Here is a 23,255-nt window from a genome sequence, read left to right on the forward strand (position 1 = left end):
TTTGTGTGACAAAAAGTAATTGTGTTTATCTGTTTAGAAACAAAAGAAAAGAGAAAAGAGAATTAAAACTCTTTTACATCACCAGTACTGTTTGCTATACAGTAAAAAACTATAAAGGGGAAAACTCTGTTGCTCTGCTGATTCTCCAATCCTCTCCTAAGTGACAGGAGAAAATGTAATAGCAGAAGGCCTTTTCAGCTGTGGCACTTGGAACACAGTTTCCACAGGGCTCTTCTCCTGAACTCAGTACTTCACAGGACACAACTTCTGCTCCGTATTTCAGTTACCTCTGGCTTCTGCTCCCCGTCCCACTGTGGACTTGCAGGTGCTGATGCACCTGCTCCCACTCACAGAATCACCTCAGCATCACCTCAGCTTGCTCTGTCAGCAGATACTGAAAACAACAGGTCTGCATGCTAGCTTGATACTGGATCTCTGGATTCAGACTGTCATACTCCTGACTCTCATCACATTGTAAGACAAAAACCAACTTCAAAATTTCTTGAAAGGCTGAAAATATCAATGACAGGAATCATGCAACCACATATTTCAACACAAGTGGGCTCTTCATCCCCATTTCTGCAAAGTGCCATGAATGTATTCAGTGCTTTTCTCTGTCATTGACTTTAAAGGTCATTTGTCAGCACTTGGCAGGGGATGGCCCTCACTACAAATGTTGGCCTTGAAAATATGACAAAGAGCAGAAGTAAGAACCTGTTCAATTATAGTGAAGGTTGTTAATACAGAAAAAGGAACTACAAGGATATAGAATAATAATCTGCATAGGTAAACATGTTTATAATGGAAAACCACATTTAATAAGTAGTTTATTTATTAATGACAGTTTGGAAAAAAAAAAGGATCATTACCACTGTAGTGGAAATAGCATACTGTGATTCTGGACTAATAAGAAAAACTTAATTATTTTAGGTTTCATGTGTCAATAAGAAATCACAATTCAGTTCATGATAAAACAGGTAAAAATGATGAAAACAAATTTTTTTACTGGTAGGAAATTATGAGATATATTCTTAACAAAGACTTTTTTTATTATGTTCATCATAAAGTCAAAATTTAGCAGCCTGATAAGGTAAAAAACACATAAGAATAGGATTGAGTTATACAAAAAACTTAAAACCAGAAATACAGAAAATCCTATTTTTAAAATTGAATTTGGTTTAGAAGTCACAAAGTTGTCACCACATAGAATTATTCCTTGCTCTATTTTACATAGGAATCTCTTACACTAAGCAACGTGAAAGTGGGTTTTCTTTAGAAAGTAGCAGTTTATGAAAGAAATAAATTCTTGAATAACAACTCATGAAAAGGACAAAACACTAAATTAATCATAGGCCATGCTATTGCATCCACACCAGACACCCCTGTACATTCCTGACATTCACATTCTTCAGCTTTCCTTCTTGAAAGTAAAACAATGTTAGCAATTAGGAATGGGCACACCTTGTATATAGATAAAGATATAGACATAGATATAGATAAAGATATAGATATAGATATACAGATATATAAACATACTTCTGAGATGTTGTTGTGGGCTTCAGCTTGGGAGAGAAGAATGAAAATTGACATGGCTTTCTTAACAAAAATTGAGGAGCAACAACTCCTTAATTATTTTCTGTCAATAAGTAAACGCCCTTTTCTCACCCTTTTTGCCTCTATTAAAACAAGAATATTCCAAACTATAAGACATATTTGAAACAATTATTGCAAATAGAGATTTTTCAATGCTGTCTATATAACCTGCCTGAACACCTGCAGCCGTGATGCATGAGGAGGCTCAGCTCCATCACTGAATCTCAGTGCATATGGCAGGAAGGGGAGGAGAAGCAAACTTTGGTAGGCCATCTCTGTAGCTTACTGGGCTTTAGGGAATGCATGACTACAGTAAATCCAGCTTATCAATGTCCTCTTTTCATTTGCTATGTATCCTGCTTACAAATGATATGTTTTCTTAACTCACTCAAAAGTGTTGACTTTTGCCTGTTTCTACTGAGATGTGAATGGTCCTTGCTCAGTAATCCAATTAACTGTTCTTCAAAAGCAGCAAGATGTAGCTATAGCTAGGTCAGAAGACCAGACATTTGGAGAGCAAAATGTCAGGCACGAAGCATCAAACCAGTAAATTCTGCATGAAAATAATTTGCCCTGTATCTTATCAAGATATCAAATTCTACAACTATGTGGACTTCTGGAATACAGACTTTATAGTAAGTAGTTAACTTCAAATATATCTTTGATGATTTTCAAGTTGTCTGTAGGTTTCACATTGATGTACATTTACTTATGTTTTGAAATATTACCTGCAAAAGAAGACAGCTCTTGGAGTGCAGTTCTCTCATAAAGAAAAACTTCTGTGCGCTCTGAGTCTCAGTATGCACAAACCATCTCAGCAAGCAATACCAAGAATTCTTTTGTTCTGCTAGCTGAATTCTAATTCTGTCAAATTAGTAACCGAAATTCATCAGACCATAGGAGTTACTGCTGCCCTCTACCAGCAGTCCTCCATGGCTGAAATGAGGAATGCCATTTCTTTAAAAGTGTTACAGCTTGCTAAGCCTGTATCATTGAAGGTGAACTGAGCTTACTAAAATCTTACTAGACCACAAGTCACTCCATGTCTCCAACCTGACAATTTTTGTACTCCAGGTAAGCATATTAAATGCATGTGTTTATATAAATTGCACTGTTCAAAATAAGAATTCTCAATTTTCTACAGTTTAAAACAATATAAAACACTGTGCAGGTTATTCTTAATATCCTAGATCTACATGTGGAAAAATAAATTATAGTGAGCTAATTTCAGTCATTAACTAGCTTCCTTGTCTAATAGCCATTGAGAAAACTTTTTATGCTATTTTTTAATTATATTATGCTATGCCTTAAAAACAAACAAAACTTAAACATAATTTACACATCAAGTTTTCATAACTGACATCTAGTTAATCAAACCACATTTCTATCTACAGAATATATCACAAATAATTCCCAAACAGAAGGGAAGACTAAATATTTTGTCATTAAGTGTAATAATATTTTTCCTGCATTCTTTAGGATTAGCAGTTGTTAAACACAGATTATGATTAACAACTTTAAAAAAGCAAGCATTAAGTTCATACTAATATTTCATGTTAATTTCATATCTGTACAAAGAACAATCAGCCACCGAACACTTATGGAGACAAAATCCTTCTATGAAAGTTTACAAGAGGGGACTAAAAAAAAGGCAAACCCACAAGCTTTACCAATCATATCAAATTTATATTAGATATATCTACTGGTATGTTTACCTGTCTGTTTAAAGCAGCTTCCATAAGAAAGTTTGGAATAATATACCAGTAATACTGATACAAAATGAATGAATAATAATATTTAAGATGTATTAGACTTTTTTGAGTGAAAACAATCATGCTAAATAAGCTGATTCAGGGAGTAATAAGAAAAGCTTTAACTGAAAACCCACATTTACAATCTCTCCTAAAAACAAGCAGAACACTGCACCAACCTAAGCATTAGCTCAATTAAAAAAGGGGGAAAAAATGAAATCCCTTCTCAGCTTAATAACTTGTTAGTTCTTGACAAGTGCAACAACACAACAATAAGCCAGTCAAAATGAGTTTTTAAAGCGAGGTTATGCCCTTCATGTTGTGTTATCACAGTGGCAGATCAAACTGCTGACTTGGACTCTTTCTGCCAGCAGTGCTGATGCTGCCTCTATGAGCTACTGTCACAGAATAGTCATGGTACCTGCTCTTGCCTATAGAAAAGCACTAAATTGAACTCGAAGTAGTGTCTTTGTGATATCTTTTCAACAAGTCATGTCCCATTCAGCCTGCTAGTTTATCTCTGTCAGGCTGGGGGCCCAAGTGGTTTGCATGAGCTGTCAGGGACAGGTCTACCAACCTGCTTAGTGCTAAGGAGGTAATGCATCTTTCGGGCTTGGTATTTCTTTTCCTTTTCTTTCTTTTCCAGGTCTTTCATTTTCTCTTCATTTTCTTTCATATCTGCAAATTCTTGAAGTTCATACCTGTAATACAATAAGTCTGCTAACTATATTATAACAACAAAAGACATGCTAGTCTTTTATTTTACTTTAACCATTTCATAGCTTCACAGTGTTTTGTTCTTATATATTGGCAGTATACTGACACCACTGGAATGTAAAACTACTGTTCTTTCAGTTCCACAGCAGTAGGATATTACATGGATACAACTAAGAAGAAACAGGATTAAAAGGATCAAAATTAGGAGCAGTATATAGGTTCACATTGCTTACAGCTTGATGAAATAGTATTCATGTAAGTCCTTTTATTTGCCTTTAAGTGTCATCTTACTTTGAATTTCTCTAAGTGGAACCTATTATAATATGAATATGGGTTGTTCACTTACGTTTCAACTAGTGCCTTGCAACACCTCCTGATCTGCAGACAGGGGAGATTTTATGGAATGGGAGAGGATAGCAGACATGGGATAGGAGATGATATTCACTCCTGGATCCTTGAGTAAGGCTGAGAAAAAATGGCACAGAGGAAAACGGGATGGGAACCTTTCATGCACTCAATGTCCTTAGGAGGAGTTTCCATGGCATTGGGCTCCTTGCACAGGTAATTTCTGCTCTGGTTTGATGGGAGCTGTAGAGGCCACCACAAGAGCCAGGAACTGAACTGCTCCATGAAGCCCTTCACAACAGAGGTGTGCAAACACACAGAGCCATCTAAATGTGTGAGTCTGTGCAGAAAACCCATTCAACATAAAAGAAATATGGAACTATACCCAACACCAGGTTTCAAAGAATGGAGAAAATTCATTATTGCAACTGAATGTTTACAGGAAAACTTGACCAGAGAATGGGCATAGATTTCCAAATCGATGGTGTTTTTTTTTGTTTTTTTTTTCACAGAGCCAGGCTTGCCATAAATTATGCAAACAGCAGAGTGAATTAATGTTCTATAAGAAACAAAATTCTGTGCTATTGTGCACAGTGCACGTGTATAGCATTTTGTGACCCAGTTAAAAAGGGTTAGTTTGATTAACATTTGTTAATTTTGTTATTACAAAATGGCTAGTTCAAATTAACCTGTGTGCCAAAGAAACCAAGCATATTTAGTCAAGCATTTAGATTGCTAAAAGGTTTAATTAGGTGAGTAAATTCTAGTCTCTATGTTTTCTAGTGTGTGTATATACAATAAAATAAAAAGAAAAAACATTATTCACATAACTAAATATTAATAATTAAAATATTCCAGCAAAACAAATTATTTAGAAGTCCACATTAATGGTCTCAGTTGTTTCAGTGAGTACCAAATAAGATACTGGGAGGATATGGGTCAAATCATGTCAAAATATGCACATGGGCAAGTTTGCTGATATGAATGATCCCACATAAAAGTAATATTGCACCCAAAAGTCTTTTTTTAAGATTTTTACTCAGACTTACTCTTAGTATTTTAGTTATCTTTAAATTAGTTCATCAAAATATATGAAAGAGCAATAATTGGTTTACAAATATGAACACTTTGAAATCACATTCTTAAATACAAGTTGCAGTGTAGAACTTACATTCATTTCATGCTATCTTTAAAGATTTTATCAATTAAAATAAGTAAAATATTAAATAATTAAACATTTTATTTCAATTGTAAAAGAAAAATAGAATTAAAATGAAATATAGATCAGAAAAGATGCACAGGTATTTTTGAATCTCTGAAAATATTTTTTGTAGCAGTTTACTGTTAAAGGCTGCTAATACAATATTTCATACAAGGTTACTTATGAAGCACACTGACGTTTAAAAATCACCATGCTATGCTTTTGCAGCAGTGTAATTTTTTTCCAACATAAGATTAAATTGCAAAATAAATGAATTACTTAGAGTGGCATGGCCCCCATTTTGCCACCCTTCTCTTGAAAATTGCTTATTAATATGAAAAAAGAAGTTGGAAAATAGCCTGTTTTACTTTATGCATAGCGTTCTGGGGCCTCAAAGCCTGCAGAGCCGGAGTAGCTGCACATTTTAGATTGTGTTGGCAAGCAGGGACGATGACCTTTCTGACCTGCATCTCAAGGCTATTATTAATCGCTAAGTAACCTGGTAAAGCCAAACAAATTTGTTTCCATTGAAAGGATCTCTATCTGTGTCTGAGAATTTGTGCTGTACCAAACAAACCTCATTAACTGTGTCCATTTTTGACAAAGAACTAGGAGTTGGAGAGATTGGCGACCTTTCTTTGTCCTCGAGGTACAGATTTCAGAGTCACTACATGTAGGTACATAAGCATTTTTTACTAGGAAACTCTTTGTTCTATATCCATCAATCACAAACAAATGAATAAATAGACAATACATATGGTATCAACTTTGTTCTTTTATTTTATGCCTCTTTACCTTCAATGTCACAGTGTATGATCTGTGGTTTACATATTTAATACTATTCCTTTTTGATTAAAGAGCCTTCTATTCAGCTTTAGTACCCCTATCTACAACTAGTGAAATAATAATCAACATTCTTATATACTGAGGTACTTCTTCCTAACAGTGAATATGGAAGCTTTTTGATTTAGAACACAACCGGTGATAAAAACCCACAAATAATGTCAAAGATATAGATTTGTATTGCAGAAATAATGATAATGGGATGCAAAATGTTTCCCGTTGTCATCAGTGGGAATTTATCAGATTGCTTTGAATGAATTATTAATAATCATTACTTGCTCTAATTAAATGAAGTCTAAAATACCTGTTGAAGTTCCATGTAATTCATGATCTTTTTAGACAGCGCTTTCACGATGATCATTCCTGAATATCACATATCCTCAGTAATATTTGTACCATAATCCATGTAAAAGTCTGAGATTTTTTAAGCAGTTACAAATAATTTTCAGCTTACTTTTGCAGCAGACACATTTTGTCAGTTGCTCTAAAATATCTCTATCAGGCACTATACTGCCCTGTACAGTTGTACAAAACATGCAGACGATTCTGTCACAGGGATAATAGCTCCCAGGATGATTCCCTCCTGAGAGGCAGTACAAAATAAGTGGTATGTAGCAGTTCAAACATTGTCTGACTAGAAACATAGATATTTTAGCATAAATATAGTTTCAAGCCATTTGAACCTGAAACTTTCAATTCTTTTACCATACTTTCAAGCATTTGAAAAGGAGCAACAAAAGCAAAGAATCTAAAGCAGTTAGATATGAATATACTATTTCACACATTAGCAGATTAATACTAACATGTCATGCACTGTGCAGGGGTTTCACTGTTGCCATACAGAAAATGTGTAGAAGTGATTCTAACGTAAATTCAACCTTCCAAATACAGCTAGAGTTCCACATAGCTTACATGGAAATGTGTTCATTGGGAAGTTTCATGCTTGGGCTCTTCTACACATATGCCTCCCCAGAGAAAATAAATCCAAGTTCTATTAAAGTCAATAGGAAATCATTGGAAATTAAATGATTTTTGGATTAAATCAGCACATTTCCTGCTAGTCTTCTCTTTGTTTGCAAATATGATGGGTTCATTGAGCAATATTTTCTTGGGATATAGGGGTATCATCTCTGTGACATGAATACTAGCTGTGATGCATGACACTGTGGATTCTGGACCAATTTTGCATAAGGATGAACCTTTCTTGGTTCATGGTGAAGTGGGAAAAGGCAAATTGTTTGACCTGCTTTTTTAAAGCTTCAATAAATTTTGCAGGAGAAAAAGAGTTCTGTAACTGCAAAACATGTTTTAGGGTATTTGATCATCTTGTTCTATTTTTGCAAGCAATCTGTTTGTTGCATAGTTCATAATTGCATACTTTTCCAGCAGTACTGGGAAAGTGCTGCTTATTAAAAAACTCAAAAAGTGGGTAATTATTTTAGCACATAATCTTCTCTTTATCTTAAAGTCTATCTCAATATATTTACAGCATCTATTGCATCTTCCTACAAACCTGGCTTTCCATTTAAGTTTAGTCCAATCAGGCTTTTTTCCACACATATTTTTATGGAACAGCTTTGTAGGAGAATTACGTGGATATTTTAACAAATGTAATGTTTTATCATGGTCCGAAAATTATTAAAGAAATCAGAAGAATATCAATGTTTACTACAGCAAATTGAGGATGCATTTTATTACCAAAAACATGAATATAGTGGCTAACACAAAGTGTATTGTCCTTGTCATAGGGAATGTTTCATGCTTTTGAAAATAGGGATAGGATTATCAACACATGTGCTCAAAATACAAAATTAAAAATTATCTTGTGTAACAAATCTGTTAAGTACCTACTGAATTGTTAATGATAAAATTACTTGCTCTATATAGTTCGAAAGTTTAAAAAAAAATCATCTGACAAGGTAACTTATTGTTATTCTGACTCTTCATTATGCAGTAGGCAATGGTGTTGGTTCCTGCTATGAGATGCAAATTCAGTTGACAGTGCTCCTGCTGTCTGTATAAAGGTTAAGAATACACATATAATATTGTTCCTGGAACTTTTGGAAAGGTCTTCAAGTGATGATTTCAGTAGTATACAGATTTTAATAATTCTGCATGGAACTTCATCTGTTTAGAAATTCACATTGACCTATATTTATTAAGTTTATTGCATTCTGTTTGCATTTCCGTTGGCATTCTGTAGTCCTTTGGCCAAATAATATTACAAAATTATTATATTAACTAAAGGAAAGGGCATCCCATAAAAACTAATAATCAGTATAGTTGCCTAGAGTATCCAGAAAAAGTATTAAGTTATTGTGATTTTAAACAGTTCAGACACCAAATCATAAAATTCCTGCAACAGAAGCAGTAGGCAACCTTAGCATACAAGGAGATAACCTAAATGTATTTAATCTTCCTGACTATATATCATTCTCCCTGCTCAAATACAGAATATGGAAGGTAAAATAAAATTAGTGAGACAATAATTTTTAGTATACCACTGCATGCCATTGGATTTAACGTCATATTGGTGTAGGTGAGAATGGAATATAACCTGCCATGATAATATTGTTTGACTTAATCAATTAAATTTAGGAAAACAATGAAATATATCTACAGACCAGCCTAGGATGTAAAAATAGTTTAGAGAACTCTGTACCTTGAAGGCAAAATTTTAGCAAATACACATACTACACACTTACGTGAGCTAGGTACCATCAGTCAGCTTGCTCATCCTCAACATTTTTCTCATGTTTTAAATGAACCCCTTAGATTTAGCAAGCAAAACAGGTAACTCTCTTGTCCTCTCTACCATGATGTATAGTCCTGTGTGTATCCTGACAGAACTCCTTGACCAAAATATTTGATCTCAAGTTGCAGTTTGATAGATGCTCAGAGCAGCAGTCAATTATTAGTGGTACAAGGTATCTTACTGCCTATGAGATCTACCAAAATAGATGTCCAAAATTCTTAGTAATTTTAAATCTGAATGTTTACATGAATTTATTCAACAAATTATTCCTGACACTCTTTTCAAGCTCTGGATGAATATTATTGCTCTGCAGTGGATGCTCCTGCAGTGCAGGGACTATGACTCCTGAATATGAAAAAATTAAAATAAATAAAGCCAATGTGTAGACATATGAAAACATCCTGTATCTCCTATTAATATTAATTTTACAGAAAGAAATTCATAACACCTTAAAATGCCATTATAATTAGTGCATAGTAGCACATCATCTGTCCATCTCCCCTAGTCACACAGTGTACAGTGTCAAAGGATTAAGTGACACACCAGTTCCACTGTCAAGGTCCACAGTGGTCAATACACAACGTCGGAAATGTGATGAACGTGGTGGTGAAGGGCACAGAGTGAATGAATGCCTTGTGCAGATCAGGAGATCAGGGCACAGCATGTACCAGGTGATAGGGAACAGACGGATGCATCCTTCTTATCCCTCCAATTTCCACGGCTGCACAGTTACTCAAGAGAGTGCAACAGCCTTTCAAGCCACTGATTGCACAGGCAGCTTACAACTAAAACCAGACTGTTTTCCTAACCCACTATGCAGAATCTTCTAATTAAGGTTTCAATAACTACAGAGTTTCTTCCTCACCTGTACTAAAAACCTAAATTGTTTCATATAAAGTCTCTTAAGATTATCCTATTTCCCCAAAATGTGCAAACTTCTTGGTTTAAATGCGTTTCCCTTGTGTATATATATCCTTAAGGCAAATTTACTTTACCCTCATTGGCAGCAGAAAATGCTGTGAAGTTAAAAAAATTTTTGTAAAAGTCCACTCTAAACAATGATTTTTCAGCTTGATTATTTTGACTTAATTAAACTGCAAACCCCACCTATTATGGATGTGGCATAAGAGTAACTAATCACCAAAGCTTCTGTTGGCAGAGAAACCAGATCCAAGTATGCTGGTTCAACTTTATTTATGCCCAGGTCTGTACTGAAAAACCTAACAGGAAAAATGTTTTCACTCATTGTCTGTTTGCTATTGACCTCCTAGTGAAAAATCAGCCTGATTGATTAGTTTTAATAGTGAAATTAGTATTTGGTGATTAGCTTAAGCAGTGAAATTAGTATTTGAGGGTAACAAAGCCGATCTGGGCCAGAATGGATAACAAAGCCCCAACACAATTTATTCTGACAGCAGTTTAGCAGCAGTGGTCATTTCCTGCACAGTGTCAGTGCTAAGCTGCTAAGAGAGCAGTCATGCTCCTAATTTTTCCTGCAACATATAAAAGAGGATGTCTAACCACAGCCAAATACCATTGGAAGTTTTCTAGTGAATGTCATGTGAAAGTATCTGTTATCTTTTGGCACTGCAATTCCCACAAGACTATATATGCTACCATCTGCACAGTAATAACTAGAGGAAAGCTCACTGCTATGTTTTGCTACAGTTAAGCTGTTCCCAGTACTGGAATGAACTCATTTAAGCTAACAGTTATCTCTCTGCTGCAGTGCAGTACAATGTAAACATATCTGTACTTCTTTTACTTTAATATATGGTACTTGGCAACATTTACAATATTCAACATTATGTGATTTAGAAAGCAAACATGACGTTATAGCTTCTAAAGGTCATCAGCTAAGTTGATTTTCCTTCTCAGAGTATTATGAAACAATTTGACTGAGGTCTACTCACTAACTCACATCCCTCACTTACTTTCACGTAAAAGTCTGCATACATTGATAAATAAAATGGTACACTTTGTCTATATTAAAAAGGTTTTACAACAGCAAGACATGGAGAGCTTTTATGTAATGACCTATTACGTATGGCAGAGCAGCAATGCCAAGACTCGCAACTTCACAGTGATTTTTGTGGTACCTCATGGTTTTCTTATTTCATATTCATGGAATGGTGTTACCACTTAAACATCTATGATGTCATTTTTACTGAAGCATAAAACATTATGACAGACACAGTAAATTAATAGTTTTATTACATAGCAATTGTAATCATTTTGGGAGAGATATGACACATTTTTTTAAATACAGCAGTACTGCTTGTTAGTATGTGATTTCACAGCAATGGCTTATTGCCAAGCTGAAAATATCAACGAGATCCCAATTTGCAGAAGTGTTAGGAAATCTTATCTCTTACTGTCTTGAAAACTTCAAATTAATCAACACCAGAAAAAAAAAATCAAGCATTTTTAGTATGCCGTGCAAGAAATTACACTCGGAATTGAAGTCTGTTCTCTGAAATTTTGGTTCTACCTAATAAAATGAGACTACACTTAATTATAGATTTCAACTTCCAATTATACATGTCTAAAGAGTACATCCAATATATTCTGTAGCCTACACTCAAGCACATAAACTTCTGGTGAGAGTACTAAATCTTTCCTGAGGGGCCAAACACAATGCTGTAGATGCTTGTGAGGCCTCCCCACCAAGTACAAGGAGGCAAATGAGTGCTGCATGCATTTGGGTGCCATGCAAACTGAAAGAACAAATTGCTTTGATAATAAACAGTTCATTAATTGGACAAGGATAGAATAGCCTACTTGGAGAAAAGAGGTGGAAAATACTGCTTTCTTGCAATACTTTGTTTTTTGATTTGGTTTGAAGGTAGCGGGAATTGTGAAGTTCAAGGTAAAACATTGGGACTTAGCTTCAGAGTCAAGGATAAACCAGTTAATGGACTCCTGCAATTATCCCTACAAGGTGAAGAGTCTAAGGAATTTGAAAGGGGTATAATAATAAGTAACATTTTCTCACAGTTTAAGGAAAGTCATGCTCACAATGTGAAGAAATATGGCTTTTAAATCAGGAGTCATATATATGAAGAAGCTCTTTCACGTGATAGAAAGCATTCATACAAATGAATGCATAAACTGACAGAAGAAAAGTTTTTTTTTTATTTCCTAGTCATCATAACTGAGTTCTGATGCTTAATACTTTAAAGGACATTTGAAGGTCTGTGCAAAATGGTGATAAAAATTATTTTAAGCGGAGACAACAGCTTTTACTGATCTCTGTTGTTTATGTCTAGCACACTTTTCAGTCTAGTAGAGCTAAATATAACAAGAAGTAATGGTTCAAAGATAAAATGAAACTGTTTCAGTGGGGAACTATGGGACATACATTGAACACCAAGGGTAATTAACTCCTAGATTAGAATTAAAAGGGCACTTACTAAATTTTGATATATTTTGATGTTCTAAATCAACACTAGATTGTTCAGTCAAAGCTTAATGGACTTTTTATAGATACTGGTATAAATTGGATATTGAAAGATATCATATTGGTGGTAGATCTGAAGTCAGACAAGATCATCTGATTCCAAATAACATTGTTTTCATCATTACTAGGAAAAAAAACTCCCACTTTTTTGTAATTTCTCACTACTGTACTAGACTGTAAAAACAGAATACAAATAGTCTTTCTGTTTTCTTCTCTGAGTGACCACTTCAGAGAGTTAACTCTCCTTAGATAACAGAAAAGTCTATAATGATTTAGAGAATCAAAAAACTACTAAGACAGTTTTTATGCCCTTTTTCCCCCCATTTTGGACACTTTTTCTTTAAAACAAAACAAAAATGTGCTCAAAAGATACTGTATATTGCTTTTTATCTCATGCAATTCTATGATATCTCATGGGACATTATAGGATACACCAATATAAAGCAAAGGAATGTAATTTTCCACTGTAAAAAAAAACTGAAATGCCAAAGAAAGATCAACAAGCTTTCACATCCTCGGACAAAAACTAAACCATGAACTTGGAAAAAAAGCAGTGTATAGTCACCACACTTCCAATAACAAAAACCACTGAGATGTGGCTCATTTTAAAGGTCTTCACTGCTGTAGTTTCTATCTCTCTAACATAAATGGGAAATGATAAAGGGAGTCTAATCTCAAAAGCCTTTCACTGCCTACAGCAGTGCCAAAGAACACTTTATTTTGTTTGGCCTTCCTTAACATTCTGATGTCTTGGAGCATTTTGCTGAATTGTGAGTAAAGCTACTTATTTGATAAAGAGTTATGAAGTATGAGAACAGTAACTGGCAACTTTCTAGCAGCACTCAGACACAGGATTTTACATTATGATTAAAAAACAAAATAATGATGTTAGATCAAATAGGCTGTTGTGTGCCAACTAAGGAAAAAAACATTCCTGTCTTTTGATTTTGATTTTGGTTTTGGTTTTTTTGGTTTTTGGTGTTTTTTTTGTTTTGTTTTGGTTTGGTTTTTGTTTCTTTGGAGGCCTCAAAAATAAGCTACATTATAGCATGCTCTGGAAAATACAAATGTGTAAATTAAGTACTCAGTGATGTACCTACAGATAAACTCACATATGAGCTGGAATACTTGGATAGCATAGAGCAAACTTAGTTATACAATTGTATATAAAGTGCTTCTACAAATAAATTAAAGATCCAATATTCTTATGTAACACCTAAATGAATGCATTTAAATTTTATGCTTCATTATTAAACTGAAAATAGCACAACAAAAAGAACCATCACCTCATTTTAATAACAATAGAACTGCTTAAGTGAGTTGAGTTAATGGCACATAATATTTGTCATACTTCTAATGACCTAAACAGCTGAAGTGACTATGGCACATGAAAAATATTTATATACTTCTTCAGGAGTCTTTAGTCTTCAAGTGGTAGAGCCCTTGCCTGATAACCTCGTATAGCCTGTATATAGATGCCCTGTCATGTCTCTACAATTAGATAAACCACAACTGCTATAATGTAATCAGTTACAACCTGAAAATTATATTTTGAAAATCAAGTTTATTAATATGTAATCTTTAGGTAATCATATTTATCCTCCTAATTTACACAATATTTATGATAGTCTACATGTCCTTGAAATAGGGAACAGGGACACTACGCTATGAAAAAGTGGTCTAGCTGCTGGAGTTCATAAATTTTGTTCAGCTTTGGATGAGTTCAAAGAATTGCCATGTAAGAAAAGCCTTACAGAGGGAATTTATCTGATTATGGCAGTAATAATTACCCAGCTGTTTATTGCAGATAGAGAAATAATTCATGTAGGCAATAGGCCGTGGTGGCAATGACACTCCGCATTTAGTAAATATGCAAACTGTTCATTTCTAATTAACCAAGCTAGAGGATGCCCTTATTAAATGTATAAACTAAAAGTGCCTTCCTGACAAGTGATGAATTGTTACATTGCACAAACTCTTGCCACAGAATTACTGGAGTGAACTTGGGGCTTAACTTCATTAAGAGATCTTGTGGGATAGTTAAATGAGGATGGACAGCATAACAAGACCTACCTGACAGTCAATGATATGTTAGAGCTTAATGAAACTGCACCTCTTCCCCTTTTCTACTTATTTTACAGTGAAGATTCTTCAGACAAAACAGAAGACTGTGAAGTCTGTCTCTGTGAGACAGTTTAAAAGGCCATGATTAGTTAGTCTTTGTCCACAGAAAATTTTTTATGAGCTGTCAGTAACTCTAACAGATCTCTTACAAAATAAGATATCTACAGTACCTTCAAGGCTCACAGGTACAGAACTATTGTTATCCTACAATACTGTGTTGTCACACCTGTTTTATTAATCAAAACTAATAACCTACACCACAGACTATTTGGTCCAATGAGTGCACAAAGTGATCTCAGATTTCCTTCTACATATTCAGATTCAAAACCCAAATTTCTTTGGATACAAATGAAACAAATCTGTTGATCCTAATGGTGTATTTAGTGCTATATAAAAATTCAGAGAAAATTCTGCCTTCATGTCATTGAAGACTTCCATTTAAGCAGCAATTTATGTTACTTACAGTGTTCATGTTCACTGCACAACTTCAACTATTTATACAGAACTAGCTAAAAACATGGTAAAGGCTGCTTCCAGTCCTTGCTCAAAATAGACATGGACAGAATAAATCTCATGAGGGATGTGAGCTAAATCTGTGTTGGAAATTCAGTTTCCTGTGTAAACATAATGGTTCCTACCTTAACCTCTCAGTATTCAGAAAGTGTTTTCCCATGGAGTTAAAACAGGCCATTGACTGCTCTATAACTTTAGACACCTCATTTCCATTTCATTATCAACTCCAAAAGCTCATTTTTTATATCTTACCTATCCTAACAGCAACAGGTTTTTGTCTACAGAAGTACTCCAGGATCCTCAATAAATTGCAGTTTTAAGATTCCTAGAAATCTAGCAGTTATGCCTAAAATCTTCTGGAAAAGGCATGGATGTCCTAAATTATGTGACCTACCAATCCAAATGAATATTTAAACATGAGAAAGCCTATTTGGCACCAGTCTCTCTTTCTGAGGCACACAGAGAAAGCTGACAGGGTAACCTTACATCCAGAAAATTCAAATTACAGGTAAGAAAGTGAAAAAGCATAATGTATTTCCTCTCCATATCTTTGAAGACAAGTAACAAAAGATGGGTTGAAGATAACGTGGTTGATTAAACATCAAGTGAAAGACAACATTACAAAAATGAGGGTTCTATTTTTGCAAGAATTCTAAGGAGCTCTCTGAAATGCTTTGGCACTAATTGAAAATAGACTACAGAATCAATTGCTTCTGCAGTCAATGATGAGGAACACTTTAATTGAATTATAAGACAATATATACATTCTTCAAAACACTTTGATGCTTGAGAAAATGGCCAGCTCCTGGACTTGTCACTTCCTTTTTGATTGAAAGGAACTGACAGGTGGAGGCTGAGAGAGTTCTCTTCATATTACTGTGACAAAGAACAATTTATTTCAAGCCCACTCCATGGAAAATAGCTATACCTCAAAAGTTTTAAGAAGCCAAGTACTTGCCATGTTAGAAAATACACTTCAGAAATGGTACTGTAATCTAGAACAAGATAGACAATATTACTTTTTTTTCATACTGCATCCTCAGGCATATTTACAGAATAGGTAAACATTGGAATAGATCACCAGCAACATGTAAGTACTCTTTCATTTCACTCTTCATTAGGGTTATAAAAAATCAAGCTGTACAAATGATTTATGAATACACATCTTGCCAAAGAAGTGATTTTTATTGCTTTGTATTATCTATTTCCTGACGTGTCTTGAAGACCTGGAGGTTTTAATGATGGCTGTGAAACTAGATCTGCTGATAGAATAGCTAGTCAAACTTGGATCAAAGCCATACTCTGCAGGGCCACTCACTGCTAATGCCAACAATGGAAAGAATAATTTGGTGTTGATCCTGCAAGTGTGTGAAATCCTGATTTATAAACTCAACAATGTTTCCATAAACCATGATGCTTATTGAAGTTAGACACAGGCCTTAGTTTGCTACCTTTAAGTCAGTATTTATTCAATAGCCAAAAAAGCTGAACTACCTGCCTTGATTACATAAGAACCTCAATGCCAGTACTTTGCCACTGCTTTGTTAGTTTTCTGATACTGCTTTCTTTACCCAGTTCTGTGCCTAGGGAAAAAATTTAAGTGGTGTCATTCATCAGTAAATGGACCAATACATCCCAAAATCTTATCTCTACTTGCACACCTGACATGTAGCAAAGTTCCTGTACTATAGTTTGTAAAGGCCAGTGTGTAGATAACCTCAGGCAAAGAACTGCAAGTTAATCACACAGTTGGGCGACTGACATTATCCATAAATTCTTCAGATATAATGGCACCAGCATGCTAATTTATGTGAACTGATGTCCATTTGCTTATCATAGACTGGAAACTGTTTCACATAAAACAAAATTCTAATGCATCATATGGAGTTATAGCCTATGCTAATTGCTTCTGGCATATTTCCCCTTGTAACCATTTAGCCAGCTCTTGGAGATGGTAAATGCAGCTTTAAGAATGTTTCAAAAGAAAGTATTTTTCCTTAAAGTTAAATACACTAACTGTCCTGAGAAGTAATGAAATTTACTTTCATGCATATATTTATAAATTAAACCATCCAACTAATCTATATTGAGATAGAATACAGTATATATTGGTACTTAAATACAAATGGATGCTACAGATGAGGATTTATTACTAAAATCTAAATAACAAAATATAGTCAAATAAATATTTAAGAGCAAGGTTCTTACTTGCTTCATTAAGAGCTTCCTATATCTTTTAGGCAAAAGAGAACTCAGGACTAATTTCATCACTACACCAAACCTAAACTGTACAAATGTTAGAGTCTGAGTATGTCCTTATGTAGACAGAGTTTAGGGTTCAAATTTGTTCTTTTTCATCTCTGAAGGGATTCTTTCAAGCACTTCTCAACATAACTCCTAGGGACTTTACTGGGGACACAGCATCCATCAGACCTAGTGGTTCTGTAGCAGTGGGAAGTAATAGGAATGCTGGAGGAATTTGGCCAATCTGGGAGCTAAAGCCTAGAGTTACCTTCAGTTTGTACAAAGGCATTTCCTTAAGTCTGTTAAGTCCAACAGTGCCATAACCAGTCTGTTAAGTGAGTGGAAACTCACACATAATATGACTATTATTATTTAATTATATTTTAGGTCAATTTCTGTTAGGTCAATTTCTGTTAAACTTAATTACATTCCTCTATGGCTTTAAACTGGGGCAGCTTCTATTAAGTTTACTTTCTCCTGGGGTTTTCACGCTAAAGACAAATGAAAAAGGTCTGGCTACTAAATGAGGGCAGCTATTAAATAAGGACAGTTTGTATTAAAGCTGAATGGTAAAGATGTGGCTACTGGTTGAGAAAACCACTTAGTACAACAAGTGTCCTTTATTTAATAAAAAATAGCGTAAAGAAGGAATGAGAAGAAAACAAACTTTGGTCAATAACTCTCATTCTCACAAGAAACTTAACAGAATGTCCATAGTTTCATGAGAACTTCCTCCAAAGTTTCTCTTAGAAATGAGTGAGGGATGATTTGATATAGGCTCCTCCTTAATGAAAAAGGAGAAAATTAGGTACAAATCCTGGCTCTGGAGTCCAAAAGTTGGAAGGACTTGCAATATGATTTTAGATAGGTGTTGACATATAAAAATTCTGCCAGTGTTACTCTAGAATAGATAAGACAGAGAACTGTACAGTGTAGTTCAACTAAAAATTAATTATAATTCTGGAAAGAACAAATTGTAAACAAATTTTTGAAATTAAAAATATGCTTTCTTTGTGTGAGAGACAGGGGCCAGTTTCATGTATTCATGGGCATTATGTCATGTTCCACATTGTGCTGCTTTATGGAGTTCTGGAGATGTGAAACACTCAAAGGCAGTCTAATCTGAGTGCACAAGTGTATCAATCTCTCTGTCCATCAACAAGTAAATTTCCATAATGTTGATGTTTTAATAAAAGCCAGTAATTTCATAAATACATTCCTTCTATTTTTGACAATTCTTTGTGTTTTTTACAATGCACAGTTCTAATAATTTTTATCTGCAAAAATGTTTATGAACAGTGAGGTTATACTTGTCCAGACACAATGTGATGGCTAATGAAAATATGAGGAGAATCTTTCCTCCACCTGGCTCGACATTCCACATAAGAAACACAGTGGGCCACCTTGGGGCCAAAGTAGTTGGCAGCAACTTAGCCCAATGACAGGAAAAATCTGTTTGGCTGAGGGCCTACACCTAATCCTCACTAAACATCTGTTAGGTTTCATAAGAAGAATGTTGAAGGTGATATACATATTAGTTTTCAAATGTACCCCAGTAAAGGGATTACTGCAGTGATTCTTGATTGCACTTGGCAGCTGATGCGTTTTAAAAATTGAAACAATAATAAGATCCATTTGTCCAAATTAGCTCAACAATTAATTTTTAACTTTTTTAAACTGAAAAGATGGATTTTTTTTCACCTGAAAGACACATATTTCTGTGAACTCTGGAGTATAGGACTCAAATTAGCAAAATATCAATATATCAGTTGCCAGATAAGAGCTCACACAGACCAACTTTGACATATTTTGATGTACCTGAAGTCATACTGCTCATCTTACCTGTTAAAGAGCACAAAAGTATTTCTTGGTTAAAATATCTATGCAGTGCGTAAGCTTTATGGTTTTCGATGGTTTTTAACCTAAACTAAATACTAGGGAATTTGATCAACATGCCAAAGTACTGAAAACCAAATATTTTTGTAGTCTTCCAAAGTAAGGTATACCCAGAAGAGATCTATAGTGGGTGTGGGGAAAAAAAATACAAAGCTCCAACCAGTCCATGTTCACAGTGAAGCAGGAATACCACTTGCTATCTTGTTTTGTTGGCACACATCAAAGGTCCATCTAAATAACAAGTTATGAGCCATGGTTTAGGTTTAGGCAGGGAATGAAGAGTGATAGAAGGATTATGAACAGAGAAGCAGATTCTGTTTTTGCAGTTCATCCAGTGATATGGATTTTAAACCAGAGAAGTTATGGCTTCACTTATTTTCCAAGATTTAGTCTAGTCTTCCTAGGATTCTACCTTTTCAAGAAGAGCGAATATTTCAAGGATTTCAGATCAAGACACCATTGAAGATATAATAGAATGTTTAAGTCTGGCTTTGCTGAGTTGTGACCTAACTTTCTGCACAGAATACACTTAAAGGAATAATAATGAGAGATCAGAGGTTGGTGACTATCAGTATGGTTCATTATAGGTGACAATGTAATGCACAAGAAATAATGTTATGAAAAAGAGGATGTAGTACCAGCTGTACTTTGGAAGAATAATATACTTATTAAACAGCATAAAAGAAGCTTGATAATCCTGTTTTTTTTCATGTATAACTTGCATACGCTGCTCTATGTAGCAGTCTTTGCCATGTGATTAGACAAGATTTCTAGAAATACTGGTTTACTAGACTCCCTTATATTTCTGTGCTTGAGAAAGCAAAGATTTGTGTGAGATGTTCTGAATGGCAAACCCTGCATGGATTTTGTCCAACAGCTTTCATTTACACTGAGAGAGTAATGATCTTGGTCACCCAGCATTTCATTTGTTTGTTTCCACTGTTACCTGAGTAATGGTCATGGATCAGGATATCAAATTCACTAGAGGGAAATAATTACCTCTATTTTAGAGAGGTTTCAGCTTAAATACAGGGAAAGACAACAGATCTTTCTATAGAAGACAACAGATCTTTCTATAGAAGAAATAGAGTAAGAACATAGAGTAAGAAAAGTTCTAGACAGAAACCTGACAAGCTATTGGTTCTCTTCTGTAACTATGAAAAAGATCTGCTTTATTGTATCCACACCAGTATCTTTCCCAATTAATATTCATAGCATGGCTTGCACATGAAACTTAAATCCAAATTTTCCGTTGCATTCATTGTCAATAACCCATATTCAAAACAAATTATAAAAAGAAAATTTTGGTTAGCTCGTGTATACTGGGGGAAAAAATATCTAGTTCAACAAACCCTATTTAAGGCGTAATAACCTACAAGTTCTGAGCATAGATGAAGAGCCAAATCTATTTTTATTCAACTAGAATAAACCCAGAACACACCTAATGAATTCAAATGAATTATTCTGAATTCATAACAGTGTAAATGAGAACAGAATGTGGTGCAACATGAATAGGCATAGGATAAAGAGAATGATAATTGATAAATATATTTGATAATGGAGGGGAACCTACACTTAAAGAAATAGTTTATTTAGTGCCACAAACTTTCTGCAAATAAAAGAATAGTAAATGAATGCTTTACCACATGGAGCTTTTATCTTTACCTGACAAGCTCGTTATTCACAGAAACAGCATCCAGGTATTTCTTCAGTGCATAAAAATTATGGATATACTTCCGAACGTAATAGCCTCGCCAGGTTTTCTGGATCTGGAGGAAATAAATACTTTCTTAGTATATTTCAAATCAAAATTTTGCATGCATATCGGATATATGTACTAGATCCCAAGTACCTCTTTCCTTAAAAGTGATACCAGGTAGAAACACCGATAAATTTCAATGAAGAAATTAGTGTAGGTTGTAACATATTGTAGCACTGAGTCACCCCTTTACCAACATCTACTGCTACACTTTCACGTTTGTGCTCTACAAAGGTCTAAACAGTATAAAAGCCTTCCCAGGAACTCAATGAATCAGACTTTCTGGAAAGTTCATTTATAAATTGCAGTTCTTTCATCTCCAAGTAAAATGATTCATGTCTATTTGTTCCACATTAGTTTCATTCTTCTCAAGAAATACTATTCTCTTGCATAACAGAAAAAGCCTAACCTAGAGAAAGCCTAACCTGGAGAAAAAAAAGCTCTTTATCTGTAGCTAGTTATAAAGTTGCATTATGAATAGAAATTAGGCAGCATCCTCCAACAAAAAGGGTTAATATTTTGGTGCATTTTGAAAAACATCATTTGAAAAAAAAAAAAAAAAGACAAAGAAAAAATAAAAGAGGAGAAAAAAAAATACTTAGTCTACCCAACTTTCCCCAAGAACAGATGTAAACTGAAGGTTTAAATGTTTTTAAAAGTTCTGATATAGACAATTAAACATTGGAATGGGCTGCCCAGGGAGGTGGTGGACCCACCATCCCTGAAAGCGTTTGAGAAAAAAATGAACATGGCACTTAGTGCCATGGTCTAGCTGACAAGGTGGTGATCAGTCAAAGGGTTGGACTCAATGACTTTAGAGGCCTTTCACAACCTAAATGATTCTGTTATTCTGTAATTAGATAAAAAGCTAGCAGGACTGCCATTTGTTGAGTTATATTTATCTCTGTGCCATGACATGCAGAGCTGAAAGATGTAACTTGCTCTATTCAGCCATGCTGAGGGTTGCTCTTGCTCCTGATTCTCCTCACCATAAGAGGTCAGTGTACTCTGGATGTCTACATCTGAAAAACAGACTAACCATCCTTTCCTCTCTTCTCAGGGTCTAGCTCGTCCATATTTAAATCCATCCTTGAGTTTATTATTAATTTTCTGGCAAAATATTCTTTATTTCATTGCATTTTGTCTCCTTTTTTCTCAATATTTTTCTACTTTAATATCTCAATTTCTATCTTCTAGTCTGCAGTAGATTCATTTGCCAAAATATCCATCTCTTTGACCTTTATAGCTTTGAAATCTTAAAAGACATAGCAGCTGAAAGGCAGAATCTACATTTAAAAAGCAAGACGTTGGAGGTTTTAGTATCCAGAAGAAAGTATCATCTGCATCCCCTTATCTAAATGCATAGAAAAGTAAAATGTTGCAATGTACTAAGAGGTCTCCTATTCCTGTTAGCCCCTAGCTACCAGATTTTTCAAGAAATTATACACTTCGTTGTATCTATAAGGAACATTTTTTTTTACATCAACCTTTCTCTTTCCAGAACCAAGGGATGACTTTTTAAGTGGAGTGAAACCCATGTTTTTGCTATTTTGCTTTTTTTCTTAGCCTACCTCTTTCTAAATATGCGCCTTTTTAAAAAAAATAAGAGGAAGGAAAACAATGTCATGGGTTTTGTGTTTGATTCAGGAAGAAGGCAAATTAAAAAAAGTTGCCAATTGCCCAGATTATCAGTAACCATTGCACTCAGTAATTTCAGAATATTTATCATCAAGTCTTGGGAGTGCTCTTCAGTAACAGGCAAAACTCTCTCTGCTCCTACCAGTTCCAGCACAGTCCAATCCTGTACCACTGTGACAACTGACAAAAGCATGCAATTTTTCCACCTCCAGACTTTTACTGGAGCCATCTAAAATGGCAGGGTTGAAAATTTCATACTTTGGCACCATTTTGCATTCTCAAACCCCCAAACGCTATTCTTCAAAGTAAAAACCAACATTTGGCCTCAATTGATGGCACCTTGGGGTACAGTTATAATTATCCTTTTATGCGAGATTTAACAAGAGAAAAAGAATTACAGAAAGCTCTCAGTAATT

General features: G+C 34.7%; 1 protein-coding gene across 1 annotated transcript in view; it reads right to left on the minus strand.

Moving 5' to 3' along the window:
- The window catches only part of SPATA17 (spermatogenesis associated 17), an 86,367-nt gene that overhangs the window by 47,721 nt on the left and 15,391 nt on the right, over nt 1-23,255 (minus strand). The window contains exons 5-6 of the mRNA XM_058802627.1: nt 21,108-21,211; nt 3,922-4,045 (exon numbers count right to left, since the gene is read on the minus strand). Coding sequence (XP_058658610.1) covers nt 3,922-4,045; nt 21,108-21,211 — 228 coding nt within the window. The remainder of the gene's footprint in view (nt 1-3,921; nt 4,046-21,107; nt 21,212-23,255) is intronic.

Source organism: Ammospiza caudacuta, chromosome 3, assembly GCF_027887145.1.
Source record: "Ammospiza caudacuta isolate bAmmCau1 chromosome 3, bAmmCau1.pri, whole genome shotgun sequence".
In the NCBI taxonomy this organism is placed as follows: Eukaryota; Metazoa; Chordata; class Aves; order Passeriformes; family Passerellidae; genus Ammospiza; species Ammospiza caudacuta.